Source organism: Nyctereutes procyonoides, unplaced genomic scaffold (assembly GCF_905146905.1).
Source record: "Nyctereutes procyonoides isolate TBG_1078 unplaced genomic scaffold, NYPRO_anot_genome, whole genome shotgun sequence".
Taxonomy (NCBI): Eukaryota; Metazoa; Chordata; class Mammalia; order Carnivora; family Canidae; genus Nyctereutes; species Nyctereutes procyonoides.
Window position 1 is genome coordinate 37,587,707 of NW_026575134.1, and position 22,052 is coordinate 37,609,758.

The following is a 22,052-nucleotide window of genomic DNA, read 5'->3' on the forward strand; positions in this document are numbered from 1 at the left end:
CCGGAGCGTGCGGCTCAATCTCACTCTGCGCTCCTCTTCCCCCCCTCCCCTCCGCCCGGCTCCGAGGGCGCCCCCCCCGCCCCCTGCCACTCAAGGCCCGCTACCGCCGGCGGCGCGCGCGCGCCCGCCCGCCACAGACGTTCAGCGGACCAATGGGAGAGGAGGGACGGCTTCCTCGCCCTGCCCCTCGTCGTCTCTCACGTAGCGACGTCCCGCGTTCCCTCCCCCACCCCTTCCTTAGCCAATCAGGAAACGGCTCTAAGGGAGCGCGCGAGGTTTCCTTCCCCGCGCACCCGTTCTCACCGTTAAACGGCTGCGTCTCGCGACAATCCTAAAGTGACCTTCCTCCTCCTCCACCCCCCCCACGCGCCACGAGCTCAGCGCGCGCTAGGGGCAGTGGGAGGAGCAGGTCCCGCGAGGAGACTGGTGGGAGGAAAACGCACCTTTTTCCCCGCCTCGCGCGCACCCCGGACTGGCTGCGCGCGCACCTGCCTCCCTAAGGAGCCGCTAATGCCACAAGGCTCTTTCTATCCTTCTTTCTTAAGCCGCGGAAGTAGCCTCGGCGTTCTTCTGCCTCCACCCCGATCCCACTTTCCTGTCTGTGGCCTTTCTGTCCCCAGCGCCGCCAGGTCTTGCGGGAACGAAGGGGGAAATTTTTTGAGTTGTCGCTTCTCCTTTAAGAAAAAAAACCCCGTCGGCAGCCGGATGAAAGTCTCTGAAAAAATGGCGGCGGTAGGACAGAGGCGGGGTCGTGAGGGCAAGGAGGGCCCGCCTCTTGGCGCATGCGCCGGGTTAACTTGTCAAAAGGCATCCTGGGAGATGGAGTCTTAAAGAGCCTAAGCTTGGGCGGGGGGCGGGAGGGGGGAAAAGATTAGAAACCGGAGGCGGAGAGGATGCCGGGAAGGTTTTGACTGATGCACGCTGGGAAAGGTAGTTTGCTCTTTCTGCAGTGGCTGTTTGCTCTTTCAGGGTGGTAGTGTTTCCGGGTTAGGCCGCGGCGACCGCACAGATCCTGGCCGAGGTGGCGAGTGGATTGCTGGTCGGGATGGCTTGGGACGGTTTTTGTCGACTTTTTAAGTTGGCGTAGACGGGACATTTCTTGGGTGGCCGCGTTAGTAGCGCTTTGTCTGGATTGGTTACTTCGCACCTCCTAGGGTTCACGCCTGCAGTATTCGCCTCGTCATCCTGTAACTCCCTACCCTGTGAGCTCCTGGAGGTCAGGGACCGAATCTGGATCCGTCGGGTGCTCGGGGCGTAGCGCAGTTCCCACCGATCAATCACTTGGTTCTTAATAAAAGCCTGGAAAGAATTGTAGAGCTACTGTTCTGCTAGATGTCGGTGCCCAGTAGCTGGCGTCGGGTGCTTTGACCTGGCTGTAGTCCCCGGGGCTGCAGCGGCGGGGGGGGGGGGGGTGGGGGGGTGGGTGGTGGTCCTGTTAGCGTGATTCTGCGACCTACTCAGAAACCAAAGGCCTCCTTCGTGCCTCCTGCCTCGAAACCACTCGGCTTCTGTGGTTTTAAATGTTTCTGCTGCACAGGAAGCACAGTCAGAACAGCAGCTTTGTCACAAATTACTTTTATGTCCACCAGCGCGTGCAGCTAAATTATCCTAATGCGTCAAATGGGAGTTTTCCATTTGTTTTCCAGGTTGCATTCCACGACAGCAGTGGGCCTCCAGCATGCCTTCATTTCTTCCTTTCATGCACTAAAATCAGAGAGTGGTTCTTACCCCTGGAAAAATGAAGCATCTGGGGCTTACACACACACACACACACACACCCCGCCCCCCAAGCGGATGAAAACAAGACCTGGGGATCCAATTCTAAATTTCACATTAATCATTCATTTTAAGCTGCAGATGGAGTCTAATATTTGCAAGCCAAGTGCTGAAGTGCATTTTTCCTTTCAGTGTTTTGGCTCAGTTACCACTTAAGATTTGGCAAATGTCTTATATTCGCCATCGAGCATTTTGCACTTTCAACGGGACTAGTGGCATTTCAGTTGTAAAAGCTGTATGGATTGGTGTGGATGGGAATTTGTTTCAAATCCATTTGGACTTTTGGAACAGCACTGACATCCAATGGCTGCTCAAAGTAATGCAGAGTGGGAATCTCCTTTTGATTAAAAAAAAAAAAATCTTAACATCACAGGGGAATGGGAGAATGAATGATTCCTTTACATCAACGTAAAAAAAAGACCTCAGTGTTAGAGAGGAAAGATCACAGGCACTGAAACTAAATCTGGATTATAATAAATAGCAAAGCTATCTGTAATTCCGTTATCTTTAGCAAGTTACTATCCCTTGAATATATTTCACCACTGGTAAAAATGGAAGTAATATTATGTTTCAGAGGGCCATAATTATAGTTCTTTACATACTGCTTTCTCATAATAAGCCTATTGTAAATGTTTTATTTCATTTGACGTGGATAAAAAATCACAGCGATAAAAAAGGTGAAAGTCAATCTCAGGATCCCTTTTCAGAGAAACTGCTATTAGGCAACATTACTAGGCAGAAATTGTGCTTCCTGAGACATCTGCAGCTTGATACCTTGTGTCTGGTCTTCCGGTTTTATTCTTCATGATCACTATAGTTGTGTTTTAGACCCCAGAAATAACCAAGCCCTGAAAAAATCCCAATGTGACTGCTACTCTGCCCTACTTTTAATGGATTTGCACTCTAGTCAAGGAAGCTGGTAAGCATCATTTCTGAATCAGTAAATAAAGATAGCAAAATGAATTGGGTGCTGGTTAACTCTGATAGAAATTTTATGAAGGAAACTGCTTCCACAGTCATGGCTTTACACACACATTCACACCCAGATAGCAGGTTTTCTGATGCACAGTCACAGTGCCATAGACCCACATTGGGGAACAACGCAAGTGCAAATCTGTGGTCCCATGAATTCAAGATGAATCCTGACGCATAGTAGGTGCTCAATTTTTTTCGAAGTTAATTTCGAATCTTTATCACCCTGGCCAATGCACTAACAGAACTCAAATCCTTCTATGCACCTTATATGTCCCATTTTCAAAACCCTAACTTACAAAAAAAAAAAAAAAAGCAAGAAAGAAAAAAAAGGAAAAGAAACTCACCGAATCAAAAGAGAGGAAGTGCTAGGCAAATACAGGAACCAAAAAGGGTTATAGAGGCAGCTTCACGCTGTCTCATTCAGTTCCTTTGTGGTCCTCTTGTTCAGCACATGCCAAAGCATTTCCTCACAACCTGTGGGACCAGAGCATCTTGGGTGTGTGACGATGGAAGAGTTGGGTGAGTGAGGGCCATCTTGGAGGAGAAACTCCAAGGGAATGAAGACTTGGCTGCCATCTCCGTGTGGTGGGGTGTACTTGAAGCCAGAGGGAGGGTGGTGCTGGAAGATTTTGTTTCCACTTCTCTCCTGACCTCAGCCCAACCAAGAGTGAAGCAGGAGGAACTATGATTGTTTTGGGGAACTCTGGGTTCACTCTTTGCAGCGGCACAAATTGGCGGAGAGATTGGTGCTCACCAGGGGAAACTTTGCACACATATTTTTGGATTGACTTATGATTGAGATCGTCATTTTATTATGAGTATTTGCCCCTCGGGGGCTGTTGCTGGTCATAGGGTGGTCGCATAGTTGGCACCTGCAGATTTGTGATTTAAGAAGAAAAAAAAGAAAAAAAGGAGAGGGATTAAGGGGGTATTACGAGGAGAAGAAATGGACCAGAAGAACAAGAATGAGGCATCTGTAAATGTTGGAGAAAGGCCAGGGAGGTTTCATTTGTTCCATGGTTTAGTATTAAATCAAGGAGAATTAGTGCTTAAAACTCCAGTGATTCTGTTGCTAAGCTTTTTAGTCAGAGGAATTCTGAAGGAACAGATTACTATGGCCTACAAATATGATACTCTTTCCATTTCAAACAATTAAAACCAGCAGTGAAACAATTGGCCACATTTCTCGGAGAGATCTCTGATTCCCAGTCTTTGGAGTAATGGAAGGTTTGTCATTCTTGGGATTCATTCCCTTTCCTTTGCTGACTTTTGTTGCTGGCATCCTTACTAATACTGAGTCACTAACATTTTACTCAATTTCCAAGCTGTATTAATTCCAGAGCGTCCTGGGTTTTTGTATGTTTGGGGTATGTCAAAAGTGTGAACAACTATAAGCAGATCTTGCGTATTGTCTTTTTTTGTTGTTAGTTGTTTGGAGGGTAATTTGAGAACTAGAGGAACAGAGAAAAGAAGATAGGCAAAATACAGGAGGGAAGAGATGTTAATGAAGATTTATTAAATATAAATAAATAAATACTGAATTGTTTTGGAGGTAAAGTCTATTTTGATGCATGGGGTAGAACATGTTTTGGATTTGGAGTAGAATCCAGATTTTTAGTCTGCGTGAGAGTCGAGGACGTTCACCTTTCTGCCTGAGTTCTAATCCAGCTCACTAGAATCTAGCCCTTCTTTCTTATTTTAGCGATACCTAATGGCTTTCATGCAGCTAATTCAGAAGGAAAGTAATACTTGTTTAGTGACTTAAACTAAAACTTGACATTTTTACATATATTAATCATGTTAGTGTCTGAAACAACTCTTTGAAGTGGGTATTATCCTTTTTTTTTTCAATGAAAAAACTGAGAAAAACAATAACTGTGTTCAGTATCACTCGCAGGAACCCCTGACACCAGAACTGATTAAGCTACAAGGCATTCTCCCATTTTAGTGTGTTGGCTCAGGTGTTCCAACCCATAGAACAACCCAGATAATTAAAAATTAGATTTGCAGAGTTTTGCACTGCTTGCACAGGATGAACAGTAGATAAATCTGGTACAGAGATGTGGAAAGTACCAAGCTGCCTGGAAGGTAACATTCATATAATATATCTGGGCGGCTGAACCTCAACTGTTTCTTTAGATTGTCAACAGCTCAGTAATTACCCAAAAGACTTAGAGTGGGTCTTTCTTCTCTGCTGCAGAAGAATAGGGTGGAAGACAGGTCAGCAAAGGCAAGCAGATATTTCCTTTTTGCAGTACTTCCTCTAACATTGGTGGTTTGTTTCTACCCAGCAGATTTTACCTAAACCTTCCTTACTCGGAGATGCTAAATAAAGGGGAACCTGAGGCAGACTCTGGCTCTGATTGAAATCACCCCAATCCTTTGGGCTCTCCCAGGAGGCCACACTTTTTTCCTTTCGTGTTGACGTGATTTGATTTCTGCAGATGAAGGGCTATAGGGAAGGACTACAGAGTTTTCCGTCTAATATTGCCCCCCGCCCCCACCCCTCATAATCCCACATTTGTCATACTGAAATTAGTCATCTACAAATTACGGAATCTGGCAGAAAGCAAGATAATCTGGGGTGTTGGTGTTATGTGCGCTTCTAGGAAACAGGAAGAGAAAGGCCTGTTAACTCATGACCCAGGGGGGAGAGTTTCACTAAATTTGGTTCACTGGTTAGTAACCTTCTACTCTTAGAGATATGGTCTGCTTCTCTTAGAGAGGGTCTCCCCTCTCCCCTAATCTTTACTGTCAATGTCTTTTTATTTTGAGTCCAAGAAGATACATGACTTCTTGTTAGAGCAAAGGTTAGACAACTGAAAAGGGCTGTATCTTAATAGAGGGGTACAGAATAAAAATTTGGAACCCAGAAATTGGCATTCAATCTGGCTAGTAAAGCTATGAGAAAACAAGTTTTTCTTTCTCTTTCTACATTAGTTTCCTCTTTTCTTTTTTTTTCTTCTTTTTTAAGGACCTTTAATTATGAGGAATTTTAAAATATGTAAAAGTAAAGAAAATAGTTTAATGAAATCTATAGTCATCAATCAGCTTAAGCAGTCATCAACTCTTTTTTTTTTTTTTTTGGTGGCAAAACCGGTATTTTCATTCTATGTGGAAGGCATGTAAATTGGTGGATTTTTGAGAAGATCATGTGGCATTTTCTGCTATAATAAAATGTATTCATATCATTTGGTTCAGAAAATTCACTTTTAGGAATTTATCCTACAAAAATCCTCTTCTAAATATATAAACATGTATGCTTAAAAATTAATTGTGGCAATACTTGTAACACTGAAAAATTATAAAAGTGAAACACCAAAAAATTGGAAACTGAAAATGACCACATCTCTACCAATGGAAGAAAAGATAGCTGTATATATATATATATATATATATATATATATATATATATATTTAAAGATTTTATTTATTCATGAAAGACACACAGAGAGACTGAGAGGCAGAGACATAGGCAGAGGGAGAAGTAGGCCCCATGCAGGGAGCCCGATGCGGGACTCAATCCCGAGACTCCGGGATCACACCCTGACCTGAAGGCAGACTCAACCACTGAGCCACCCAGGCATCCTCAAGGTATCTATATTTGAGTAGAGGGTACTTTGAAACAATAAAATATCTCACAGATCTAAAGAGAAGTAAAGAAGCTTTTTTTGTACTGACAATAATATGTCCAAGATACATGAAGTGAGAAAATATCTTGCAACAAAGTTGTAATTGTTTTGTAAAAAATATATGTAAGTGTATATATGCACCCTCAAATCAATGAAAATATAAATATAAAATATTCATAATATTTTTTGTATATTTTTTAATGGAGTTCAATTTGCCAACATGTAACACCCAGTGCTCATCCGTCAAGTACCCTCCTCAGTGCCCATCACCCAGTCACCCCATCCCCCTGCCCACCTCCCCTTGTTCATTTCCCAGAGTTTCCAGAGTCTCTTACATTTTGTCACCTTCTCTGATTTTTCCCACTCATTTTCTCTCCTTTCCCCTATGATCCCTTTCACTACAGGTCTAGATATATTTTCCACTTCTAGATTCCCTTCGACATACTCAATTTAATTTTGGGAGATATACAAGATATGTTTTTTTTTGTTTTGTGTTTTTTGTTTTCTCTGCCTCATTTTGTTTTACAAGGGTGGAAGTTAATACCTTCTAAAACATGACCAGCATGCGCCTAGAACCAAGTGGTATACCGTGCTGGTTCATTCTGTGAGATTATGTTCTCTCTTCATTCCCATTCTGCCCCCCTCTTTTATCTCATTTATGTTTTTGTGGTCAATGTTGGGGCCCTCTACAAGTATTTTTGTTTTATATAAATTTGGGACTGAGCATCTTCTAACATACAGAACAATACACTCAGAACCAAGAGGATCACCCTCTAAGACCCCTCAGGTAGACTACATTCTCCCTTCACTATAACTTCATCACCACCACCATCTCCCAATCCCACCCTTTTTTTCCTTCTCTTTTTCTTTTTTCTTTCTTTTCCTTTTTATTTTTGCTTTTTTCTCTTTTTTCCTTTTTTTTCTTCTTCTTTGGGATTCTTGGCCTTTTATTTTTTATTACTTTGTTTTAAAATTTGTTTTTCACTTTAGTTGTCCTTTTGTTTTATTTTGTTCTCATCTTTGTTTTCATTTTTTGGTCTCTGACCTTGTTGGAATCATCTAGGGTGAAATTTACTTAGGTTGTCATTGATATTCTCAACTGAGCCCGCTCATACAGCTACTCTCTTGACCAATCTTATCTCATTATACACCCATTCATATCTTTCACTCCTGTATTATCTTAATGCAGTATCAGATATTATATCATGTTCATTGGTAAGCATTTCCCCATAGCCCTTCATCTGCAGAAATCAAATAATGTCAAATAATATAATCCACTGTTTTGCAAACTCTTAAAAACCATCACCTGTGGCAAAAATTCCAGTAGAGATCCACTAGTGGGCATCAACCCACAATTTGAAAAAAATTGTAATAGAATCTCCTCATTATGTAGATGAAAAAACAACTTCAGAGAAGAGCAGATCGTGCCAAGATGGCCCTGAAAATCCACATGAAGATGGAGACTGGCATTTTTGACCTGAAGCTAGTGTAGGGGCTGGGATCAGATAGCCGAGGGTCAAAGTCTGCATCAGTAGCAGTGTGCCTTAAACTACATATTTGTCTTTTCTTTTCTTTTCTTTTCTTTTCTTTTCTTTTCTTTTCTTTTCTTTTCTTTTCTTTTCTTTTCTTTCTTTCAGAGAGAGAGGGTAGGTAGAGGAAGAGAAAGAGACTCTTATGCAGGCTTCACAGGGCTCAATCTCACAACCTGAAATCATGACCTGAGCTAAAATCAAGAATGAGATGCTTAACTGACTGGGCCACCCAAGAACCCCTGTCTCTTTCTTGATCTACAAAATAAGGATAATATCACCTGCCTTAAAGTATTAGGATGACTAAATGAAATATATAACCTCCTGAGCATAGTGCCTGTAATGTGTACATTTTTATTATTAATTTCATCACAACAGAAAAGTGATAGTGTGATACTTGTCGAGTGCATAGGTTTTTCCTAAGAAAATTACTGGAGAAACAAGTCTCAAGTATTTGGATTGCAACATCATCTTGTTTGATTTTGCAATATCTGTTTTTTCCCTGATCCCTTTTTCTCCCCTATATATCCTAAAAAAAAGAATACATATACTTTGTTTTAAAATTTTTGATACATGCTTGGGACACAAGAAAGCATAATCAGGGTTAAGAATAAACATTACTGTCCTGGTGCATTTAGAAAAGTTGTAATTACTTATTTCATACTGGAGATCTTTGTGGGCAATCCACCCTAAACAAATGATAAAAATTAATACCCTGCAATATAAGAAGTCAAATGCTTGAGTGATGCTGTGAAATTGGATGCAACCATAGGAAATAGGTCACAGTATGTGGAGGCACTATACAGCTTTTGGGAGAATAGACCACATTCTTGAAGAAAAGTAAGGGAAGATATTTGAAGGTAGCCTTCACCCAAAAAAGAAGGAGGTAAATGGAGGCACAGGGGTACATTTAGGGGGAAATCATCCTAGAGGAAGAATATTTCCATGTTCTATATTATGATTCTCTTGTGTCTTATAATACAGATGCCTTATTGGAGGAATTGGAGCGATCCACCCTCCAGGACAGTGATGAATCCTCCAACCCAGATCCTCTTCCCCTGGATCAGCACTCCAGAAAGGAGAGTAACCTTGCTTCAGAGACTGTTTCAGTTCAGAATGATCCAAGTCCCTTGCCGGTAACTTTTCATTTATTGGAGTACCTTGAACATACATGTTTGAGTGCCTTTCTGCGAATTAATTGTATCTTACGTAAAATGATGTGAAAGGAGAATCATGTATCCTGGAAAGAGAAAGAAAAATCCCTCTGTGATAACTTGAAGGTGGGGTTTTTGGAAAGGAGAATTGAGAAAATCATCATAGAAGAATAAACCTTTGAGAACTGAACTTTTTCTAATAAGGGCATGGTAACACAGTATTCCCTAATTTACTTGGAATATTTTGATATGACTCTCTGGGTATCAGAGTTGCATGTTGCAGTTTAACTGGAATGGCACTCACCAAGACCGAGGGGCACCTGGACAAGGCCAAGTGACAGCTCAGACAAGTCTTTTCAGGGTGACTTTTTATGGTCACAACTTTCTAGATCTCTGTTGAATGTGTTATAAAACTCAATTATTAGTGTACCTACAGATGATGAAACTCTAGAAGACCAACACAAACAAACTAAACTCATAAGAGATTGTATATATATATAAAAAAAAAACAGAAATCCAGTTTATTATTTTCTGGTTAGAGCCAAAACCATTCAAGTAGAACAGAGAATAGTATTTGCTGATACGTATATTCCCTTCCTGTTGGTAAGTCTACATGAATCTACTTTATAATTGGGCAGTTGCTTGATGAGAATGGAATTAATGTAAGAGGAATTAAGTACATACTCTTTGTATACAGTGTTTTGATCTCTGATATTGTGATTCCTGCTTGTATACTTGGTGCGAAATCACAGGTTGCATGGACCCGAAAGTTTGAGCCTATGGTTCATTTCACATTTGACTGTTCTTTCCTCCAACTGTATATAAATGGTTTTTAAGGATGCACGTTTATTTCTCTCATAGGAAGCTATTGTCTTTTCTCTTCAATGCAAGATCATAGCCAAAGGCTCTGAGTTGGTTTGCTACCCTTCTCCCCTGCCTTTTATTTTCAGAGTAGCAGCCAGAGTGATCCTGTAAAACTTGGATCATGTTATTCCTCTACTGAGAACCCTCTCTGTGAATTTCCATCTTCATTTAGTCATCTCATTTGAAGTAATAGCCACGTTCTTTACACTGACCTTAGTGGGGTGACTCTACATCTTGGTTCACTTGGAAGAGTCCTGGGTTTTTGCTTGTTTTCTCAATATCCTATTATTGGATTTGCCCTTTACCCTAAATTTTCCATATTTTGTGAAGTTTTCTTGTTAGTATTTACACCAGCATGAATTGATAGACCTCCATTTGGTTCTTCTGCTTTTTTCCAACATCTCATCTAGTAGCATGTGAAATATATTCACTGAACAGAGTTCTAACTTTATTATGGCTAAATCCAAAAGATAGCTAATGATAACTCATTTCTTTTTTCCCTGATCCTATTCAGACAGATTCTAACTGGCAAGCACCCTTTCAGGGACAATATGCAGGGTGCTGGTTGTTAAAACTAAGAGCTTAAGCACAGTCAGGGACAGTCAACTCCTCTGATCTTGGGTGGTGGCAGGAAAAAAAAATTGTTTTTATTTATTTATTCATCACACACACACACACACACACACACACACACACACACACACAGGCAGAGACACAGGCAGAGGGAGAAGCAGGCTCCATGAAGGGAGCCCGATGAGGGACTCAATCCTGGGACTCCAGGATCACGCCCTGGGCCAAAGGCAGGCGCCAAACCACTGAGCCACCCAGGGATCCCAGCAGGAAAATTTTTGAGGCTTTTCGCATAGCTGGCCACTAGGTATACCACCACTCGTGCTCAAGAGGTGCATGGAGCCTCCTCAGAGTCAGAAAAAAATATGGGAAACTCTGGCTTGATGTACCACAAATTATGTTTAGGAAAAAGAGGCTAAGCATTGTGGCCATTGAGTGTAGTTTAACCTAAATGCTCTTGGTAAAGCAGTTTTGTCCTTAACTGTATATGTAAAGCTATCGCTATTTATTTTATTATTTGACAATGCTTTTGTTTTTGTAGTAGATGCTTTTAGCAACATTGGCTCAAAGCAAAACCAAATCCAAAATCCAAAATTACATGTTTAATTTTCTCAAGAAATTGATGACGAATGTGTAATTTGCACAAAATACCTGCCAACATTTCCTGGCAACCATGGAGGCAAGTGGATATGTTACTGCCCCTCAGAAGACAGGAAGACACAACTATGGTTAAGAAGCATCAGCCTCCCCTTCATAAGTTAATAGTTTAAGAAGCGTGTGCCCAATGATTTAGCATGTACAGGAGGTATGTTCACATGTCATGGTGAAGCACACCTTTCCATCTGGAGCAAATGACACCCCTACATTTGTTTTTGTTCATTTTCAGCTTCAAGATATCTTGTACTTTTAACTAAAGTAAACTTGACGATTGAATTGACTCCTTTGGCAAACCAGGAGATAATGTCAGTTTTACACCTGTGCCACCTGAGTTAGAAAACTTGTTAATTCCAAAAGCTTTCATTTTTTTCATCCAACTGAAAGGATCGAAATAAAGCATTTGGAAATTCATTCTGTCAAAAATGAAACATTGGGTATTATTAATGTCATTGTAAATTTAGTTGAAAAAGTTCAACATTGAAGACAAAGTGAGGGATTTTGGGGAGGTTTTGGGGGTTTTTGGGTGATAATATGAATACAGATTTTGTTTGGGCACAGAATTATGGCCAAAAAAATGTTCTTTACAGACTTAAAAATCTAGGAAGCAGAAACGTGCTTCGAATTGGTTGTGATGTCCACAAAATTCATGACTGCATCTAAACAAGCTCCAGGATTCCACCAATCAAAATAGAAACTGCAAATGTCAAAATTTACAAATATATTCTTACATAATCAGAGTACATATATATAACTCATCTACAAAGCTCTTGTGACCGAAGCTGGTGTTGAATACAGAAACATTTCAGCATGGTTGCATCTGCTTTTTCTCTGTTTTGCCTGTCAGCCATCAGATTTTAGAAATGCCCAAGACTTTGAAAAAACACTTTGTAAAGTAACTTAAATATAGGTTGTATTATGTGCAAAATCAGTCAGAAATATTTAATCAAATTATTCAGTGAATGTAGCATGAAAATTGGGCTTTTGAAGCTTTTAGCAAGTTGCAATTATGTAAAACAAAGCTTGCAAAAAGGAAGGAGCTCAAATGTCTCTTGACAAAAGCTGGGGAGGAATTGAACAAGTTAAAAGATGAGAGCTCAAATGGCTTAATTACCTAATTTGAAAATTGTGCTTTGGAAAAATCTTGCCTTTGATGGAGTTTCTAATTTTAATTGGATAAATTTATATTCTCCACCAGAATAGGATGAAATTGTGAAGGCCTATGATTTTGCAGTATCTACATTTGGCAAAATGTTAAAAAAGAATCACGAATAGAGACAACTTAAGAGTGTATCTTGTAAAAATATTGTTGAAGAAAGGTGCTCTAGATGGAGCAGAAATACAGCACCTGTGAAAATATTGGGGCAGAAATATTTATAGGTTTTAATATGAGAAACAATTGAGAATATCCTCCACTTAGTAGAATTTGCCCTAAATTTAGAGGATCAGCAGCAGCAGGAGTAGGAGTATTTTCTCAATTAAAAGAATTATGGGTTACAGAGAAGCATCAGTTAAAAGTGTCAACAACTTCAAAATATATTAACCATAAAATGCAGCATTGTGGAAGTTTGCAATTTTATTTAAAAATATGGAAATAATAAAATCATATTAAAAAAGATATTTTTTTCTGAAAAATTTCCATATTACAGCATAAGAGACAATGGCTAAGTAACCAATTAAAGTATATGAATCTACATCAAGAGCAGTTATTTACTGTGCTGTTTAAAAATGTTCAAATAATTAATATAAAAAGTTTTTTTTTTTTTAATTAATGTTTAGGGGCACCTGGTGGCTTAGTAGATTAAGCATAGATTCTTGATTTTGGCTCAGGTCATGATCTCAGGGTCATGAGGTCAGGCCCCACATTAGAAACTCTATGCTCAGTGGGGAGTCAGTTTGAGATTTTCTCTCCTCCTCCCTCTGCACCTCCCCTGCACGCACTGTTTCTAAAATAAGTAAATAAATCTTTAAAAATTAATGTTTATAGCTGCATGTCATTTAAATATATTCTAGAAAATTTTATTTTGAAAATAAGTTTTCAACTGAATTATCTTATAGGTCCATTAGTACAAGAAAATCAAATTTTTGGTCAATAAATACATATTTAAAAAATTATATAGTATTCATTATTTTTAGTACCCTCCCTCGTTCACTTTCAAGAACATCCCATTTTGAACAATGAATTTTATGTTCACTCTACCCACTTGCTCTGGTCCCTTTTACTCCCATCCCAGTCTTACCAATCCACTGTGCAGGCTACCCTGGTCTCCTTTCTGTTCCACAGGGTGCTAGCTACCTGGACCATGGTCCCCCTGATAATCTGGCTACTTCCCTCACCTTCTAGGAGTCCTCACTCAAGTGCCCCCTTCTCAGTGAGTCCTTCCCGGACCCATATATTTTTAATTGCCATCTCTACCCCATTTCCCATCTTCCACCCCCACCCCCATCCCCGATGAGTTCTTCTTAATTTGTTTACTACCTATTTCTCACCACCACAATATAAAGACCAGGGTAGATAACTTTTGTATGTTCATTTAGTTTTGTTTTTTGACTGCTGCATCCCCCTGGCCCTGGCACAGACAGACAGTCAATAAATATTGGTTCAATAACTGAATCAGTTGCTGGTCAACAACTACCCTTTGGAGACACTCATTATTATTATTATTATTATTATTATTATTATTATTTTGTATGTTAAATTTAGTCATGTTATAGTCTTTCCCTAGACACCGTCCTATCTAACTAACGGGCTTTGTTCTGATTCATTTTGTTTGTTTTATGGTTCCTATGTGAGTACGATCAACTTCTTTGTGTCAGTGCTTTTAGGGCAGGGAGAGGGACACTATTATTTGTTCACATTGCCGACTGCTCTACTTAGAATGTGGCCTTTTGCTGTGGCATGGCTGGTATTCCTCTATCTTGTGCAAGAAGATCTCAGAGATATGCTAGTTATCAGTCCCATTTAGAAACTAAAAACATCCTCTAATTCTGGGTGTAGATTAGTGCTGACATTCTACTAACAGGATTCATTCTTTTCTCTCACATGTCTTAGGTGCAGCTTGTATATACTACACATATCCAGGAGTGCAATATCTACAGGTATGTCTTTCATTAAATACTTTTAAAAAATTGAAATTATTAAATGATTGTTATCAGTCCATGTTTGGACAACAATTTGCTTTTGCATATATTCATTATTAGAACTCTTCCTCCTCCTGTTTCCTTAAGTTTCTGAGCAGAGGTGGAATTCTGCTGAACTCACTTGGCAGTTTCTTGGGGTATGTGGCTTCTAGATGGGTTATCCAGGTTGGTGGGCTCTGTTCTTTCCTTCAGCACCCAAAAAAAAAGTGTAAATAGTTTGAGTCACCACACGTGGTTTGTCCGGGCTACTCTAAAATAGCATGCTCCAGTTCGTGGAAGAGGAAACACCTAGTGAAATATCAGCAAGATGCCAACAAAACCAGAGCTAGGATCAGGGTCAAACCAAGACAAGAGAGACTCTGCAGCAGACTAACAAATATATACTTCTAATGAATCTGTACTTCTTCTTTCTATATCTGCTCAAGATTAATTTAGCTGGTGGGGAATTTCCTTCTAAAAACATTGCATATTGAAACAGATCCACTTACTAAAACATTTTTGCTGGCCAAGGCTGCTTTTCTTGTTCTCTCTTCAGGTAATTTTTAAAAAAACAGCTTTCTGGGGAACAAATTGAAAGGCTTAACATATTAAAAGGGAAACAGGATAGCGAAGGCTCATGTTTGGTAAAGAGTACCACACCATACCTTATTTGGTTCTAGAATTGCAGCCAATAGTGCTCACACATGACACCAAATAAGCGAAGGACCTGTGTTATCATGAAGTCTTTTTATAACTTCCCACCTGATGACACTTTCTGCTTTGATGGGAGCAAGGCCAATTTATTAATATCATTGCCAGTTTATTCCAGTTCCAGCAGAGCGCCTGGGGGGATGTCCCCTAGACCACGCTGTCTATCCTTCTTGGATAGACAAAAAAACAAAAAACAAACAAAAACCACAAGCAAACCCACAAAACAGTGCCTGTTGCACATAGGCTTTCAGTAAATATTGGTTTTTAAAAGCTAGGAAACCAAGACTTCAAGAGAAATATTAGTGAATACAGGAACCTAGAACATAAAAAACCGGCATGACCAACAGTGATTTTCAGTGTATATCTGGCATTGTGATCAACTGATGGCATGCCAGTGTGGCAAGCCAGTCTTTGATCTTTTTCCCATCAGACCCATTTCTTTCTCTTTTCTTGCTCTGCTCTGTGTTCCAGGGGAGCTGACCCCTGTCAGTTGGGTTTTCCAGGCTCAGGATAAGTTGGCTTTTGCTGGCTTTGACCAATGGGAGGTACTATGCAGGCAGAGCCTGGAGGGCGAAAGGCAGGGCAAGTCAGGACATTTCCTGCCCTAGTGTCTCTCCATAGAGTCTCATCTGGTCAGCAGTCACACCTCCTTTATGGCTTCAGCTGGAGCACGGGGAGTACGGCCGGTCTGCTGTGGTTCCAGCTTGTGCCTATCCACCTTGGCCCCTGGCTTTTCAGAACTTTGCCTTTTCTTTCTTTTCCTTTCTTGTCTTTTTTCTTTTTTCTCTTTCTTTTCTTCTCCTCCCCTTCCTTTTCTTTCTTTTCTTTTTTCTTTTCCTCTCCCCCCCTCCCCTCCCCTTTTCTTTTCTTTTTGTCCCTTTGGCCTAATGCCTACCTACTGTGGCTAATCTCTGAATTACCTCAATACCTTCTGTTTGTTTCTTTAGTTCTGCCATCACCTGTGTAATCAAATTTCTGGATTAAATTCCTTCTGCTTACTCCCAGCATATTTGCATTTTCCTGAGTGGGCCTTGACTGATACACCTCCCCAAGTACTGAATGCTACTTGCCATGCCAATCTGTGTGGGACGTTGATAGGAAATCCAGGTGGCCTGGTAAATATGTAATAGACTGATACAAATCCCTGTGGCTGGTGTAACTCAGAGTCGATAAGGCTCGTAGATATAGATAGAGCCTGAGACTCAGAAACTAGATTCCTATATTCTGCCTCCCCCATTTCCTCTGGCTTGCTTCAATGAACTGAACATTGCTCTCAACCTTGAAACTGTGTTCAGTACCAGTGAGTATAGTGATAGCATTTCTAATGTAGTTATATATCGATAGCAATATGAACAATAATTTAGAAATGTGTGCATGAACAAAAATAATTTTGGTAAGAACAAGGAGAAAAAATTCATAAAAACATTGCCGAGGAATTAACAGGGGAAAACTGCAGCACCATGAAGTCCCTCCTGTGAGAGTCTGTATTCTCTTAAACACATCTCTTGTATTTGTATGTTATTAAGGTCTCTGACACATGAATTAAACTGTTGCTTGTGACATAGCAAAGCACTTTGACCATCTTCAAGAGGTGAGAGGACAAATCAAAGAGGCTCTGATTTTGAAGTTCCTCTCTTTTTAGGAACACTTCCTGTAGTGATGTAATCACCAACTCTTCAAGGCCTTTCCATTCTTATTTAGAATATTATAGTATTGGCTCAGTTACTATTAGGGTATCACAAAAATAATGTTTCTCTTTCCATACTGCTCTAGGAGTCATGCTAAAAATCAGTAAGAATATTTTTGAATAAGCACAAGGATGCCCCAACAGTGAGATGGACAGGTTTTTAGAATTATACAGAACCCTATAAGAAGCTACATTTATTTTACACTGGGAAACAGAGCAGAGAATGTGCTGACAGTCCTGTTGCCTTTTGTACTTTTAAAGACACACACCTGTGGCAGCAATGACTAAGGGATTGTGATCCAAATGTGTTATGAGTGGGCAGTCCCGGTGGCCCAGTGTGTTTAGCGCTGCCTGCAGCCCAGGGTGTGATCCTGGGATCAAGTCCCATGTCAGGCTCTCCTCCCTCTGTCTGTGTCTCTGTCTCTATGGATAAACAAATAAAATCTTAGGAAAAAAAAAAAAACCCAAAAGTGTTGTGAAAAGCTTCCCTGCACCTTCTTGGAAGCCTCTAAGGACCAAATCAAACAATTGCATACCTGACCATTTTTGTTCCTAGATTAATTAAACAATAATAATAATTATATATATATATATATATATATATGCCTGGCAGGAGGCCATGTTGTACCTAAAAGACAAAAAAATTTTTTTTTTCTTCAGAGGGGAAGGTATCCACTTCCTCCTATATTGTTCTTATAGTTAAATACTCAAACATAAGTAAGTTGGTAGTGGGACATGTTATACCCAAATGACAGTCTTTTTTTCCTTAAGAGAGGAAGGGATCTTCCTTTTACTTTTTTGCTGGTTGGTAAATACACAAAAGTAAGTAAAGTAGTACATCTATGTTTTCCTTTTTGAATATATATTTAGTGGAAGACTTAAAATATTTGATTTTATTTATGGCTTTGTGTGTGTGTATGCATAAGAGAGGGTGTGTCAGAGTCAGTTTGGTGGGTTGTTAGCTAAGCTTAGTATTGATTACAAATATTACTCCAGAGTCAGCTACCATATCATTCAGTGATTCTTCTTAAAATTTACTCTATGGAGTTAATCAATCAAATATGGGTGAAAATATTTGTTTACTGTATTATAACAATGAAATTCAGAACAATCTATGTGACTAATGATGAATGGTTTAATTATGGTACATTCTACATTTGAAAGCTGTATAGTCTTTAAACGTCATTTTGGAGTATAGTTTACTGTGGTGCTGGAGAACATAGGCTTTGCAGTCTGTAGGCCCAAACTCTCTTATTTACTGGTTATATTACATAGAACAAAGCTTTTTACTTCTATGTCTCAGTTTTTTCTTTTGAGGGATGACAATACCTAGCCCTTAAGGTTGTTATAAGGACTTAAAGAGAACATGTGTAAAACTGTTTATGGAGAGCCTGGCATAGGGTGGGCAACAAGCACTAGCTATGAAGACAAAGCTGAATGAGAAAATAGATAAATATATGGGAAAATGTTCACTTTAAAACATGAAAAAAAGTCATTCTAATTTTCCAGAATTAGGAATTAGGCACAATCAGAAGGGCCTAATGTTATAAGCGAGCCAACAGGTCCAGAGTGATTAATTGCTTCTTAAAAGGAAGCATGTGTGTGATTTTAATTTTTTCTTTGTATTTCTATGCAGTTAAAATTTTTCTTTACTTATATTAATTTTATATTTACCCTTTTAATAGTAAAAATAGCTTTAATAACTCAGAAATATACAGAGTAAAAAGTTAGACCACCTCCCTTAGAATGTATCCTATCTCCTAATTGCTAGCCCCATAGGTTAACTGCTGTCAGATGTGTCTCCTTATAGACTTTTGTGTGTGCAAATTCACACTTACGTATCTGTGCTTGCAAATTTAGGTGAATGGAAGGATAGTTTTCATATTGTTGTGGGCTTTGCTTTTTTAAGTTAACAATGTATCTCAGAAATCTTCTTTGTACATCATAAATCTATGTCTGCATTCTTTTTAGCAACTGCATGGCATGGTGTAGCATATATCTGCAACTTATTTAATTATGTGTCCATTTATTTTATTTTTAATTTGTTCATAAAGGCTGTACTTTTTTATGTTTTAGGGAATATACTTGTATATATACCTTTGTATATGTATCTCCAGTTTTTTTGTAGGATAGAAACTGGAAATGAAATTGCTGAATCCAAAGATATTTGCATTTGAAATATTGATAGATACTGCCTTGCAAAGGATTTAATAAATTTACATAGCTATCTATGATGTATGTAAATGTGTAAATGTATGTGTGTATGATACTCCTGACTTTTTTTACCAACACTGCCAGTTATCAGTCTTTCAGATTTTTGAATAATGGGTAAAAATTGGTATCTCACTATTTAATTTGCATATTAAAGATTGAGCTTGAGCATATTTTTATATAGTGATAAACACTCAAATTTCTTTCTTTGAAACTTACTTTTTTTAACTTTTTTTCTTTTAATCCTTAGAGCATGTTTCTATTAGCTTGCTTTATTGATTTGTAGACTTTAATATTTGGATGTTATTTATGTTTTAAATATTTATGTATGTTTAAATTTTTTTGAAATTATTGATACATTTTCTTTTTTGCCTTCACGTTAGTTTTATGCCTTTCCTAGGAAAGTCTTCATCACCCCAAATTATAAAAAAAGTCCTCCATTTTCTTCTAGTACTTCTATGCTTAAACATATTTCTTTGATTCATTTAAAACTTATTCATGTGTAGAGAATCTAAATTAAAGATCTAAATTTATTGTGTTTCAAATGGGTTGTGATGCATTTTGTGTCTAATAGTCTGTTTCTGATGATTTGAAATGCCACATTTAGCATATGCAAAATTCTCATGGTTCAGGAGTCTGTTTCTAGGCTTTCTCTCTGTTCCATTCCTTTCATCTATTTGTTTCTTTACCAACATCACACAAATTTTATTGTCACTCTATACGAGAGCACATCCATTGAAACTGGTCTTCCCTCTTCATCTCTTTTTTTTTCCCCACCCAAATTATCTTGAGTGTTCTAGCCCATGAATTTTAGCATCAGCTTATTAATAAACTTGAATAATTCTATTAGTATTTCTATATGAATTACATTGAATTTATGGTTTAATGAGAGAAACTGATACCATATTATGCATCATCATTTATGTGTGTCTTGTATGTCTGCCGGTGGGTTTTTCTTCATAGAAGTCTTAACATTTCTTGTTAGAATTATTCTTTAATATTTTATCATTTTTTGGTTGGTAGTTTGAATATGTTCCTTTCTCCCAGGGGATTTTTGAATTGGCTATCACTGGTATATAGGAAAGATATTATTTCATTTTATTCTTTTTAAATTTTTAAAAATTAATGAATTAATTCTAAAATTTTAAGTAGGCTCTGTGCTCAGTGTGGAGCTTGAACTCACAATCCCAAGATCAAGAGTCACATGCTCAGGGGCCCCTGGATGGCTCAGTTGGTTAAGTGTCTGGCTCTGGATTTGGCTCAGGTCATGATCTCAGACCTGCATATGGCTCCAGGCTGAGTGTGGAGCCTGCTTAAGATTCTCTCTCCCTCTGTGCCTCCCACTCTCTTCCCACCCCTGCTCCCCCCATACCCCTGCCCGAGCTCATGCTCCTGCACATGCTCTTTCTTAAAAATAAATAAATAAATAAATAAATAAATAAATAAATAAATAAATAAATAAATAAATAAATAAATAAGAGAAGAGTGTCTTGCTCTACCCACTGGAACAGCCAGGCAACCCTTTGTTTTATTCTTGTATCTAATAGCCATCCTGATATTTTCTATATCTTCTAATAATTATCCAATCATTTATCTTACATTTTCCAGGTAAGTGATCATACCATCTATTTAAAAGAGAAAATAGAAATGAGAATGCTTTGTCTTTTTCTAATATATAAATCTCTTATTTTTATTTTTAAATGCATTTGATAATGCAGTCTGCAGTAATATTGCAGACCAGCAATGATAGTAGGATCCTTGTCGTCCTCTGCTCTCTTTTTTTTAAGATTGTATTTATTTTATTTTAGGTGGAGGGGAGGGGCAAAGGGATAAGGAGAGAAGCTTAAGCAGACTTCCTGCTGAGCACAAAGCTTTTCTTTTAATTAGAAATGTGTTTAGTACTTGACCATTAAATATGAGATTCATTATAGGTTTCTTATATTTTACCAGGTTATGAAACTTCTTTTCCTTGATCTTCAATAACAGGAATGGTGGTGAAGTTTGTTTCCTACTGCTTTTTAGGACCTATCAATATGTTTTTAAAGCTTTTCTCTATTCTTCAGTATAATGAATTATAGTAATCCTTTTCCTAATGCTGAACCGTGCTTTAAAGACGGGCATAACACTATGTAGCCAGGATGTTTTTAAAACATATTTCTGCTGTTTTTATTATACTTCCTTCTTCCCCCTTCACACCCACACATGTACAAGCATGCACTGTTCTCTCTTTGTCTGATTATAGTATTGCGTTTCTGTGATATTTATAGAACTTATTTGGTGATTTTCCATATTTTCTATATCCTTGAAATTTATACAGTGCATCCCAAAAAATCAGTTTCTATTTGTTTTCTGTTCAATAATTTATGCTTTTAGTCCTTCTGTTTAATTACTTTAGGGTATTTTTTTTTGAGATTTTTAAGTTGGCTGTTTTGTTTATTTGTGTCTAGTATCTTATTTTTCAATATGCACTTGAGTCCATTTATTATTTTCTCCCTTTAATAACCTACTGCTTTTCACTCTGAAGGGTATGTGTGTGTATATGTGCTTTCATTGCTATTTCTAAATGGTTGAAAATTCAGTTTATATTTTTTCTCCATCACAAGAATTATTTGGAAGTGCTTTATTTTTTCTTCAGCAGGTAGATTTCATATGATTAATTTGTACTTTCATTAAAGCAATAGAAGTATATGATCTGTAGGATTTACTTCTTAGAATTTATTGAGCTTTATTCTGTGCTCTCGTGCAGTTTATTTACTAACAATTGGGCAAGTGTTTGAATCGACTCTGTATTCTGTTTCTTGGGCCCAACTTTTATTCATCAGTGTATTCACAATTATGTAAATGTAAAACCAACACCATGTACATTGTCTAAACTCTGTCAGTGGTCTTTTCCTATAAAGAACAGACAGTAAATATTTTAGGCTTTGCAGACTACAGGGTCTCTGCTGAAACCATCCAACTCTGTAAGAAAGTAGCAGTATGTCAGTGAATGGCCATGGCCACATTTGGCCTGTGGACCTTAGTTTGCTGATGTTTGCTCTTTATTCTTACTTGGTTTTTATCTTTCGCCTGATAGTGAGAGAAGGTGTAATACTTTATAATTTAAACAGAACGCTTTGAAAATTAAAAAATGTATATTTGGCCATTGTCTTAAAGGTCTTTTTTTATT

General features: G+C 38.5%; 1 protein-coding gene across 3 annotated transcripts in view; it reads left to right on the top strand.

Moving 5' to 3' along the window:
* Window positions 1-1,467: 1,467 nt before the first annotated feature.
* LPXN (leupaxin) overlaps window positions 1,468-22,052 on the top strand; it is a 37,378-nt gene continuing 16,793 nt past the window's right edge. Inside the window, exons 1-4 of one of the 3 annotated variants that reach the window (XM_055300718.1) lie at window positions 1,468-2,695; window positions 3,200-3,270; window positions 8,897-9,048; window positions 14,207-14,253. In XM_055300718.1, the coding sequence (XP_055156693.1) occupies window positions 2,667-2,695; window positions 3,200-3,270; window positions 8,897-9,048; window positions 14,207-14,253 (299 nt within the window). In that variant the 5' untranslated portion in view covers window positions 1,468-2,666. Of the gene's footprint in view, window positions 2,696-3,199; window positions 3,271-3,913; window positions 3,979-8,896; window positions 9,049-14,206; window positions 14,254-22,052 lie in introns of those variants that run through there. The other 2 variants (XM_055300719.1, XM_055300720.1) reach the window with 2 other exon arrangements.